Source organism: Penicillium canescens (assembly GCF_028828765.1).
Source record: "Penicillium canescens strain IBT 15451 chromosome Unknown utg000004l_segment0_segment0, whole genome shotgun sequence".
NCBI lineage: Eukaryota > Fungi > Ascomycota > Eurotiomycetes > Eurotiales > Aspergillaceae > Penicillium > Penicillium canescens.
The window spans coordinates 2,869,517-2,881,167 of record NW_026703966.1 but is presented as its reverse complement, the minus strand read 5'-3'; the positions used below and the strand labels follow the sequence as shown (position 1 = coordinate 2,881,167).

Here is an 11,651-nt window from a genome sequence, read left to right as displayed (position 1 = left end):
CCATCGATTCACAATGTTTTTGATGAAGATAGTCCATTTGTCTTCGGGGCCAACGGTTCAATTAATGCGCCAGAGACATTGCGACATCGAATCAATAGCATTGGTGATATAGCCCCTTCGCATCCGAACGATGGCAAGATCGTGCAAGTCAAGCAGCGCTTCCAGTTGGTCTCTTCCGAGGACTTTTTGTCGGATTTCTCGATATTTCAATGTACGGACTCGCGCTTCATCGGCTTCTTCGAGTCGCCCTTGGTCGGTACACAGTGAAGTGATATTAGCCCATGTACCCAGGGTATTCCAGTTTTCTTCTCCAAAACTGGCTGTCTTGGCGTTCAGCACCGTCGTGTATAGCTTTTCGGCCTCGTCAAACCTGCTTTGAACTTCATACATCCCAGCAAGACAAGACTCTCCGGGCATCTCAGTGTCTCAGGATTTGTCTCCCCAAGCACCTTTTTCGAGATTTCTCCCGCCTCCACTAAAAGTGTTTCGGCTTCTGTATATCTCTTTTGCTCGCGGTATATAAGGGCAAGCATGGCCATGCTATGTACATACCGGGGATGTTCCCATCCAAACATTCTTTGGTGGGCATTCGCTATTTGGATCTGTAGCGCCTCTGCCTCCTGCAATCTTTCCTGGCAGTGATATGTCCACGCCAATCAAACCATGCATTCCAGGCTACCACGATGTTCTTCTCCCAACAAGCCTGTTAACCCGCGGAGCTCTCGAAGCTGCAGCTCCTCTGCTTCCTTCCATTTTCCTGCAGCGTACACATACCCCAACTCATGCATGCTCCGTAGAATGTTCTAGTTGTCCTTTCCACCGGTTCGCATGAACCCTTCCAGTGCTTGGAGCTGTATGGATTCGGCGCCTGTGTGTCGCATCATATCAATCCCTGAGTTACATAGGGACATCAGTGTTGCAAAATGATCAGGCCCAAGCCTCGCTTGTAACTTCCACCCCCGTCACAGAGAAGGCATGGGCATCTGCCCAGTTTCCTCGCGAAAATGCATATTTCGCTGCACTGGACACAAGTGTTGCCCATCTTTCTAGCGCATCTTCTCTTTCTGGTGGGTGTTCCATGGCGGCGTTAGAATGTAGAAACAGCAGTCAACATTGGTCGCAGTTATCGGCATGGTCAAGGTCGAGATTCCAAGCCCCCAGATTCGCAATAAAAAGTTCATTCCGACACTCAAGTTGGTCATGAATCTCGCGCCAGCGCTGTGTTGCTAACTGGACTAGTCGATGCATCTCGAATGTTAAGTCGTCTGAGATGACCGAGACAAATGAGTGGTCTCGGAGGACTTGAATATCGTCGTCTAGTGTGAGCTCCGCTTCCTCGGTCCTGTTCGCTTCCTCGGTGCTGCGTTTTAAGAACAGTCGAGGTGATTCGCGGTAAGTTACATCTAATCTTCGCTTGCATGTACCCTATCAACAAACGGTGGACAACGTAAGGAGAAAGTCTCGAGACTAGTGCGAGTATATAAACGTTCAGGGAAGTTTCTATCACTACCATTTGTACCCAAAACTGCAATCCCTCCTGTTTGTCTAAGAAACTCAACACTTACGGCATATCAAGAGAGAAGAGGGTCCGAGAAAGAAATCTGTAAATTGTGAAACTAGTGTCGGTTCATTCTGCAGCCTCATAGGAGATCTCCTCAACATAAGCTTATGATAACTTTATCCCTATACACTTGGACAACAGATTATGGGGCTGGTGGCATGCCAGTAAATTGCCCAGCCCCTTCAGCAGGACTGACCCAACTGACACGTCCATCAGTGTATATCTCCGCCTTAGGCGGTAGCGCGTTCAGAATCCCGGTATCATCCAGTATTCCTGCTCGAAGGACTGTTTTCTCGTCAGGAGTACCATCAGACTTCATTGTCAGCCCATAGAGCGGCGTTCCTACGAGCATCGTCAGTCAATCCTACCAACCTCGTTTTATAGTACACACCACAATCTGAACAGAAATAGTTCTTGATATGATTTCCACTGTCTGCCGTTTTTGGCACTTCTTTAGGACTTCCAGCTGTGATTTTCAGGTCGACACTTTTGATGATGAAATTATACGTGTAGAGACCGCCGGTAAGTTTGCGACAATCGAAACAGTGGCAAAGCGCCTATTGAAAGAAAGTATAATATTAAGTCAATGAAAACAATCCGTCGGACATAGACTAACCGAAACTAAAGGCTGGCCACTATATTGGATCCGAACCTTTCCGCAAAAACAGCCGCCAACAGCCATTTCCAATGTGTAGGTGCCTTTTTCAATATTACAAAAGGGAAACAGAAAGTGAAAGAGGTTTATAAAGTGACATCATACGGCGACTCAGCTGCAGTCGGTCCGGACGAACCTTTGCCCGGAAGACAACGCTTACAGAATGAGGTGAAAGAGTTTGTTGGCCCCAACATAAGAGTGTTGGGTATGGACATTTATGATTTTGGCTTGGGGGCCATGATTGCTTCTTACTTGTATCAAGTGTTGTTGAGCGTCCAGTGCTGCACTTGACTCTAGCCACGTCTAGTAATGATGCAGAAGCGTGGATGCCAAGGTATGGAGAGATCTTAAGATAGCAGTGTACATGTATTGCATTTCCTATGCTTTCTCACTCGTGCTACCTCAGAGGGTAAGGGTCCTATCAGATTCTTTTGCGGAAACCCATTGGATAGAGGAACCATGTAAGGATACCTGTCTACATATCCACCCGATTTGATACGAAACCTATGTAAGACATTTGTTGATTCGTAGTACAAATAGCGGAGCAGGGACCCGTAATAGGTCAACCTTCATTGCTGATCAGTTCAGCATGATTCGATGACCAGCTTTAGATAACCCACGAAGGATAGTCACTGAGGTATGATTTGTGGTAATTCTCGCATCTTTCATGAAGCACTCAACATTATCATTCCGAGAAGATCATCTACTTCGCTATCCAGTCTATTTTCCATCATGAACCTCTTGATCGCACTTGGCCTTCTTGCTGCTATGGCGCACGCTGTGGCACTTCCTGCTTGAGATGACTTTGCTCAGCGTTCTCGAGAGTTCCGAAGATTTTGTGTTCTGGGCCGATTCGAATCGTGGGTAGCGGTGCAAACTACCAGGCTTAGTTTCAATCTTTGAGGTAAGGGCTTCAAATATAACTTACAGAATATACTATTCGCTGGAATGTCTCGAATTGACTTTTCAGTGCTGCTGCTGCTGCTGCACAGCGAGCAGTGAGATAATTTGCTGCTTCTCACTTTGGAATGCGTCTGGCTTGTCGAGGGCCGCTTGGAGTTGGCTGAGCAGGGTTTGGGGTTTGGTTGCACCATTTTGTCGACATTGTGATATATCGCTTCACTTCGACTGGGATCAATGTAAAGAAACCAACGCGGTATATGACATGGCATCGGGGTATAGAAACTCTGAAGTAACGCGGAGGAGAGGGCCAAGAAGGGAAGACATCTAAAGACATTTCCATCAACTACCTATCTATGGGCCAGACAGTCGACACATAAAGCCATCGTAACACAATATCCCTTTGCCGTATATACTCGATATCTACACGGGCAAGGAAAATAGGCATTGATCATGTCCAATTCAGACCTTACCTAGAGACACATCAAGTAAAGAAAGATAAAATATGTCACAGCCTCCACACCAATAACATAGCTATAAGAACAAATCCAGAGGGAAGAGAAGAAAGGGAAAAGAGGAGAACGTAAAAGGGTACACATAGATACAGATTTACCAATCACTTGGCAATGATGCAGAAGAAAAAGACGCGGTAGAAATCAAGTAGAAGATGACCGCCACTGCGAATGCAAAATGCACAAATCATGGCGAATCAATCATCACGCCATAGGCCTGGAACTGGCCATCTCACCATACCGACCACGACTGCGAGTTGTGTCATATGCGTTGACAACACGCATTTGACCGCCATCGTCGGCCTGGGAGAAGGCGTAGCCGCGCTGTTTGCGCATGCGCTGAACTTGGCGGACCTTCCGAATGGCTTTTTGGAATTGCTCCATACGCGGGCGGTAGTCCTGGACATTGTATTTCTGGATCTCCTGGACGTGGTGGTATTGCTGTGGGTAGTACATGCGCTTGGCGTACTTCCATGCATAATCACGCATGAGACAGATGGCGGGGAGGACGACGGCCATCAGGTAGAATATGGGGGACTTGAAAAGGACTGGGATTGTGCCGTAGTATTCGCGTGAGAATCCAATGGCGGGGGCGGCGTAACCGTAGGCCGGGAGGAAGATAAGCCAGAGGAGCATTGATCCAGGGATGGCGATGAAGGTGTATTTGGTCCACACGTTTGTGATCAGAGCTGCCTTTCCGAGAACGGTAGCAAGCACGGCAGTGTACAGTGCCTCGCCCCAGACCCAGTGGCCGGCAACCTTGCCGTCAGCCATTGGGAGGTCCCAGAAGAAGATCAGCTGGGAGACGATGTACAGGATGAGAGAATGGAAGAATCCGTTCAGAATCCAGGCCCAGAAGCTGTGTTTGCGGAAGAATTGTCCTTCTTGTCCCAAACGGTACAATTGAGGATAGCGGTCCAGTAAGCGAGCAGAGATGTACTGGTCGAAGATTCCCATGGCGAACGGAGGCAAGACAGTGAACAGCACGTTGTAGAAGGAGAGTGTCCAGGACTCGTAGATAACCTCACCGGAGAAGGCGTTTTGGAAGGAATACTGTTTTGAGTTAGATACTGCCATCACCTATTATCGAGGATAAACTTACCCAGAATTGAGTCATGTACAGTGTAATGTTCTTATAATACGAGTAAAGAATGACTCGACTGATTCGAGAATAACTCCAGGCGCCGTGAACCAAAAGCAGCTTTCGAAGGAATCGGAACTGGGCAATTGCCACATCAGCAGATCGTGCTGCTTGAAGACCTTCAACACCGCTGATACCAACGCCGACGTGAGCGGCCTGAATCATAGACACATCATTGGCACCGTCGCCAATAGCCAGGAGGAGAGACTTCAAGTGGCGTTTGACAAGCTTGACGACCAAAGCCTTTTGAAGGGGGGACACACGACTATATAGGTCAGAAAGATGGCTACTGGAAGGGGACTAAAAGGGGCTTACCAGCAAACAACAGCTTTGCAAATAACCGCGAGATCTAAGAACAGCTTCTCCATATCCTTCTCCAAAGCAAAGGTCAGAGACCGTCCATCGATAACCAAAGCCAACGGTTCAGAGTCACCAGAAGCAATTTGACTCTTGACAGCTTCCAGTTTCTTCTGTAAGTTGTCGCGGGTAGCTTCGGCCGTTTCCTCATTGATAATCAAAAGCGTCATGTCTTCTGAGATAAGCTTACAAGACATGCCAATGTTGATGGCAGTCTCTTGTCGGTCACCAGTCAAAACCCAGATCTTGATACCTGCAGTCTGGAGCGTGTGGATAGTATCTGGAACACCATCTTGCAAACGATCCTCGATAGCCGTAGCACCAAGAAGATAGAGATCCTTTTCAATCAACTCAGCGGCTTTGTCCAATTCATCCGCGCGATTACCACCGACAGTCGTGGCGGCCTTGTCGAAGATCTGGTACCATTGCTGGAACTCATCTTCAGGAATCTCCCGCATGGCCAGACAAAGAGTCCGCAAACCTTCCGAGGCATACTCCTCCAAATGTTGGAGGGTTGCTTCCACGGTAGGGTTGTCAGGGTGTAACCGCTCAAGAATGACTGTATCAGCACCCTTGGTGTAGATACGGACCTTTCCATCTGGACAACGGAAGATAGTCGACATTCGCTTTCGGGTAGAGTTGAACTCGCACACTGCTAGCAGTTCATATTCAAGCTCCTGTCCTCCGGCCTCGAAAATTACGGATCTGGGTCTTCTGTTGGTGAAACGATATCCGAGTGAGGCGGCTCCATCAACCAAAGCTCCCTCATCGGGCGAGGCTGCTTGGTACTTGATCACAGTTGGATCCTTGCTGTTGCGCTCGGGAATAACCGTGTGACAAGTGGCGAGAAGAGTGAGCAATTCACGAATGGCATTTTGGCTGGGATGCGATTGCATGTTCTCCTTGAGTTGCTTGAAATCGTGGATACCAACCTCGGTACCATCCTCCGCAGTAGCCCGGCGGTCTTCGGGGACGTCATCGCCATATTGAATACCGGCAATCGTGACCTGCTTAAACTCCATCATGTTGCAAGTAAGCGTACCTGTTTTGTCGGAGAAGATGTACTCAATTTGACCAAGTTCTTCGACAAGAGAGGATGTGCGGCAAGTAGCCGGTGTATCGGTTTTGTCGTAGTAAATATCAAGGTCGGAATTGATGAGGAAAGCCTGGAAGTATTTGACGATTTCAATGGTGACGAAGAGGGAGATTGGAACCAAGTTCGAGTACAGGACCCAGTAAGTAAAGATATCCATGAAGAATTGCTTCACTGGCTTAACCGACCCATAGTCGAGGTAGGCAAGCTTATCAGCCCTGGTTTGTCGAATAACAAGATCACCAACGGAACTGATAACACTCAGAGCAATGAGAATGCTCACGAGCATCAGAATCTGGATGTTGACAGTTCGCTCCACAGCAGTCCGTTTGATCGGGGTTGCAGTAGCGTTACGCATCAGCTTCGTCTCATGACCACTGAAAACAACGATTCCATGGATCCAAGGAGTGTTGCGTAGCGTTGCACCTCGAAGCAAGAGCTGATCAGGAGCCAGAGGCAGCTCTTTCTCGCCGCCTCCGGCGTTCATAGTCAGAGTAGCTTCGTAAGTATACAGACTGCTGTTCGGTTGTTCTGAGCGAACCCGTCCGCTCAACCGACTCAAGTCACTGGGACTGACCAGATGGGCAGTCTCAGGAATAGCCTGCTTGATTTTGAGATTGGTCTCACCATCAAGATTTGCTGTCTCGATGTAGCACAGACCCTCCGGCTCGGACGATGCCAGCAACACCAAGTCGGCTGGGAAAGGCTGCTCGGACTCAATGCGAACCACATCACCCACCACCACATCTACCCACTTTGTCTCGTGGAACGAAGAGCCCTTGAGGACTTGGGTTTTAGAATAGTTTAGACCTTTATCCGACATCCTCCGTTTATAGTCCTCCACCAATTCTTTGATGGCTGACACCGCCAAGACAATAGCAAGTGGAACAATCGTGGTATACTGATTTGTGGGCGACACATTGGGAATTTGTTGTAAAACGGCGGTAAACAAGAAGAACAGGTTGGCGTATTTGGAGAATTGTTCGAAGAGGAACTTGGGGACGAAAGTGAAGATGTTGTATTTGGCAGTCGAAACGTGGTTGCTGACGAACTTGTGGACGGAATTGGCGGGTGGGTTATTGAGCTGGATCATGCGCGGGCCCAGAGTCGAGGGGTCAGCTCTGCTCCGCTTGAAGATGTTGAGGTCCGACGCGCTGAACTTCTTTCGCGGCTTCGGGGGTGCGGGCTGGGTGGAAGCACTATCAACCGTCGCCCTTCTTGCGCCGGCCTCTGTTAAAGGGAGGTCCATCTCTGAGTACTGTGATGTCCCCATGCCAAACATGTACTTTGCCTTGCCCATCAAGCCGCCCCCGAGTCCGAGGATACTATTGCGCTCATTTGCTCTTCGAACATTATGCGACTGGGCAATACGGTCGTCATCGGCGTCGAGATCATAGTATCCGGAATGCGCATCGTCGAGGTCATCATCCAGGGAATACCGCTGGTAGTTGTCCAGTCCGGAGGTCTGGGAGTAGGTTCGGTCCCGGGATCCGCTGGAGTAGGGGTCATTCGAATGCAAGCCCGGGTTGACAGGCGGATGCGCCGGTCCAGCACCAACATTTTGAAGCGTTGGGCCCTGCGGCACGCGCGATCCGACAAAGTTATCGTAGGATACCGAAGGGCGCGCTTGCGAATAGGGTTCGTCGGAATCGTCAATGTTGTAGCGTTCTAGGAGGTGTTCGTCGTTCACAGGCGGGCCTTGGCCACTGTTGTATATGGGTCCGGAGTCCAACAGCAGGTCTTCATCGCGACCAGCGGCTGAATGCGACCCGGGAGGCCTACCGCTGGCCATGACGCCGCGGGGAAGCTGACACCTTCACTGAAGTTGCGTAGTGGTGATGCCCCTGAGGCATTGATCGGAAAGCGTAGTCGACAGAGAGCGATTTGCCAGATCTGTCGGCACAGGGTCAAATAAGGTAGCCAGAAACTGATTCCAGGGAAGTGAAAGGGGAGACGGGAATGAGGTGGCTTTGCGGGTGAAGGCAACAAATTAAGCTATGTTTGGCCCGTAAGGCGGTAAAGCGCTTCACAACAATCAAAGCGACTACGAGATATACGGCATATTTATTGGTTTGAGTTATTGTATAGCTTGGAGTAAGATGCGTTTCTTTGATCTTTGTATCAAGAACTGTCGTCAGATTACTTGGCTGTGTCCAGTCTGCAATTAATCTAAGAATAGGGGTCTTCTTGGCATGATATATTAAGCGCCAAGTGAGACGACACATGTAGATACAAATACACAGCCTGATAATACACAACCTCCATGCATGATCTTTGATATTTTGATATTCTACTGGAGAACCAAATGTAGAAGAATAAAATCAAAATTACAGTTCCCTCTACAGCGTAGATGCTATACACATGTCCCTTGACGATGGACATGATAACATGAGACGGAACTCTGTCGAAATGCGACGCGTACAAAGTGAGACAAGAATACTGTTCTACGAGAACATCGCATAAAGCATTATTACCGTCGTGTTATGGGAATTGATCAGCTTCCTGCATGGCTCGAAAACGGCATGTTACCATCCTGGGGCGTCTCCTTGAGTAGCCGCGCTATACCATTGAGACAACGGGGCGTGAGTTAGCATTAGCCTCGGAATTTTTGTTGATAAGGCGACATCGCTTGGTAGTAAGATAAGTGCATTGGTTTTCAACTAGACTCCGGTCCCATGAATCGTCAAAGTGGTATTACATGTTCATTCGGTTGCAATCAACCGGTCATTCTCAGCCCGCGACTCATCAGCCATGCCAACCTTCGCCCGCTTGGCCAGATCAGTCCGCAGAACCTTGTCGATAATGAGATTAAGCTCCTTGACCTTGTCCCAGGCCACACTCGTCTTGTTGACAACAACCATGGGGTTAATCGGAGCACCCTCGATCTTGGACATGTAGCAGAGCTCGCCGGCGCTGTTGATGCCAATGACGAGGTCTCCCTCAGATGCCTGCTCTTCCTTGAGGGTAGCATCAACAATGACATGCTTGCTGTCGTTGAAAGTGTTGAAGGTGATTGAGAGAGGCTTGTGGGTGATGTTGAGGGCGACAGGCACACGCTCCTCAACCGCGTAGACGATGACCCGGCCATCCTTGACCACAGCATCCGGCCGGCGGAAGTGTTGCAGTCCGGTCATGATGGCAATGCAGGCTGCATCGGTAAGGTTTCCATCGTAGTCGATTACATGCACATCAGCACGGATGCTCCAACAGCTCACACCTTTGATGATGCAGAGAGACTCAGTATCGAGAGCGTTGGAGTGACGAATGACGCGGTCAAGGGTGTTGGTGGCAGATGCCTCGAGATCATTGGAGCTGCAGAAGCGATTGTTAGCCGCAGCCACATAATATACCAACAAGAATAATCATACCGTCCATTCTCCCAGGCGGGAGAGCCCATGGAACTGAGCTCCATGTTGATGTTGAATAGACCATCAAAAGGACGTTCCTCACGAGGCTTGGTGACCTCAGCGGATATGCGAACAATAAGGCTAGAGATGCAATCAGTAATAGCAATCTGCAGAGGATCAATGGGTAGTGCGCACCTCGTCTTGCCAAGCTGCAGCTTCACATGTCCATATTCTTCACCAAACGAGATGTCCATGGGACGAAACTGATCAGGCTGACGGCCATCAAGCCGCACATCCTCACGAAGCGCCTCAAGAATGAAGTCACGCTCCGCAATCGAGAGTTGAGCTTCCTTTGACATCGTTGCAGTGGCCCCGGCGCGGGGAATAGCAAAGTTGGTTGCTTTTTTGGGCGGTTTTGCCGAAGGCGGTCGGATAGAACGCATCGGAAGAATTGTTAGTCCAACACCGGAACCAATGGGGAGACTTATCAAAAGGGCGGTAAGAAGGGAGATTGTGAGCCTTCAAGCCTGGACGACTGAGTTGAAGCTTAGACTTGCAACCATCACTTCTCCCCCAACCGTCAAAATGACTACTGGTATGTTATAAAATTGGAATTAAGCTTCGGTAAAGAGCTCTTTCTAACGTCTTCTAGCCCACAGACCAACATTTGATCCGGTACGACGGCTTCTTTAACATCTCTTCGCCATGGATACTGACTGATTGAACAGGCGCAAGGAAAAGAAGCCCTCCGCGGCCCAGCCTACCATCAGCGCCTCCTCCCAGCCCACACACACTTGAAGACCCGGTATGAAGAGCCGATTTTGTGGAGAGCGCAAGCCTTGACTAACTTCACTGCAGTCAACCCGGACAAGGTGGCGACGCGGACGCAGCTCCCCGCGACCTACGCGCAGAACTCCTCCAGGCTGAGGCTGCTCACTTTGCTAAGAAGAACGGCGTTCCCGTCGACACACCAGCTGTCACCGACTCAGCTCCCAAGCGACAGCTCGAGGCTGCACCCGAAGACGCCAGCGATCAAATACAAGAAGAGGACCCAGAAGCGAAGCGGAGACGTATATTGGAGGAGTCGCGTGATATAGACGCTGACTCGGACGGGTCAGGAGAAGACAGCAGTGACGAGGATAGGTGTGTTGGATTGGGATACTCTACTTTGCGTATATATACTGATCAAACTCAGTGACGACGAAGATGAGGCAGCCGAGCTAATGCGCGAGCTGGAGAAGATCAAGAAGGAGCGCCTGGAGCAAAAAGAGAAAGAGGTATGTTCATTGAAGTTACTTCATAATTCTGGCTAACACAAAAGCAGGAGCGTGAACGGGCCGCAGAGGAAGAGGAGCAGCGTGAGGTTGATATTGCCCGCGGTAACCCTCTACTCAATTCGCAAGACTTTAACATGAAGCGACGCTGGGACGACGATGTTGTGTTCAAGAACCAGGCTCGAGGAACGGAGAACCGAGATGGCAAGGAATTCGTCAATGTAGGGAGTTCTCTGGTCTTGCTCTGGTTTTTGACAGTCAAGCTAATTGTTCTTTTAGGACCTCCTTCGTTCCGATTTCCACAAGCGCTTCATGGTATGCATTGGACCTCCTGCCAACTTCCTTCTACATCTTCTAACGATATTATAGGGCAAGTACGTGCGTTAGATGACCTCGGGGGATTACTTAGAATACCACTTTAGCGAATGAATGCTACCTTTTAATGCCGCCCATTGCCATACAACCAGATATACTATAAATAGCCATACAAAGAAAGGACCGAATTGAACCAAACCAGACCCTAGTCGAGTCCCACCAATGAAACTATACGCGCGAACGATCTCCCTCCACACTACGGATGGCAGATACAGCGGTATGCCTCCATTTTTTGAAACTTAAGACATCAACAGTTGGCACCGCTTCTCTTTTTTTTTTTTTTTTTTAGATACTCTCTAAAAATGGCAAACTTTGGTTAGCTACCTAGTTAATCTCATTCGATTGGACATTTAGTTCACCCAAATAAATTGAACATTTGAATCTCGGCTGCCGATATACTTCCACCCTCACCGCCTTAAACCTTATCGACAAGACT

The 11,651-nt window shown here is 49.1% G+C and overlaps 5 protein-coding genes across 5 annotated transcripts; 1 reads left to right on the top strand and 4 right to left on the bottom strand.

Moving 5' to 3' along the window:
• Positions 1-57: 57 nt before the first annotated feature.
• N7446_006459 (uncharacterized protein) lies at positions 58-417 on the bottom strand (the record flags this gene model as incomplete). Its single annotated transcript, XM_058515207.1, has 1 exon — positions 58-417. One exon carries the CDS (start codon positions 415-417, stop codon positions 58-60), a length of 360 nt encoding a protein of 119 aa, XP_058372385.1.
• Positions 418-1,703: 1,286 nt separating this feature from the next.
• N7446_006458 (GFA family protein) lies at positions 1,704-2,243 on the bottom strand (the record flags this gene model as incomplete). Its single annotated transcript, XM_058515206.1, has 3 exons — positions 1,704-1,903; positions 1,953-2,118; positions 2,178-2,243. 3 exons carry the CDS (start codon positions 2,241-2,243, stop codon positions 1,704-1,706), a joined length of 432 nt encoding a protein of 143 aa, XP_058372384.1.
• A 1,589-nt stretch (positions 2,244-3,832) lies between these two features.
• N7446_006457 (aminophospholipid-translocating P4-type ATPase DRS2) lies at positions 3,833-8,011 on the bottom strand (the record flags this gene model as incomplete). Its single annotated transcript, XM_058515205.1, has 3 exons — positions 3,833-4,681; positions 4,731-5,034; positions 5,085-8,011. The coding sequence occupies 3 exons, from the start codon at positions 8,009-8,011 to the stop codon at positions 3,833-3,835; spliced, it is 4,080 nt and encodes a 1,359-aa protein (XP_058372383.1).
• Positions 8,012-8,921: 910 nt separating this feature from the next.
• N7446_006456 (exosome non-catalytic core subunit RRP45) lies at positions 8,922-9,925 on the bottom strand (the record flags this gene model as incomplete). The annotated part of the gene is made up of 3 exons (XM_058515204.1): positions 8,922-9,531; positions 9,588-9,707; positions 9,762-9,925. 3 exons carry the CDS (start codon positions 9,923-9,925, stop codon positions 8,922-8,924), a joined length of 894 nt encoding a protein of 297 aa, XP_058372382.1.
• Positions 9,926-10,151: 226 nt separating this feature from the next.
• N7446_006455 (spliceosome-associated CWC15 family protein) lies at positions 10,152-11,227 on the top strand (the record flags this gene model as incomplete). The annotated part of the gene is made up of 8 exons (XM_058515203.1): positions 10,152-10,161; positions 10,219-10,241; positions 10,295-10,371; positions 10,425-10,709; positions 10,762-10,843; positions 10,891-11,061; positions 11,120-11,155; positions 11,210-11,227. The coding sequence occupies 8 exons, from the start codon at positions 10,152-10,154 to the stop codon at positions 11,225-11,227; spliced, it is 702 nt and encodes a 233-aa protein (XP_058372381.1).
• Positions 11,228-11,651: the final 424 nt, after the last annotated feature.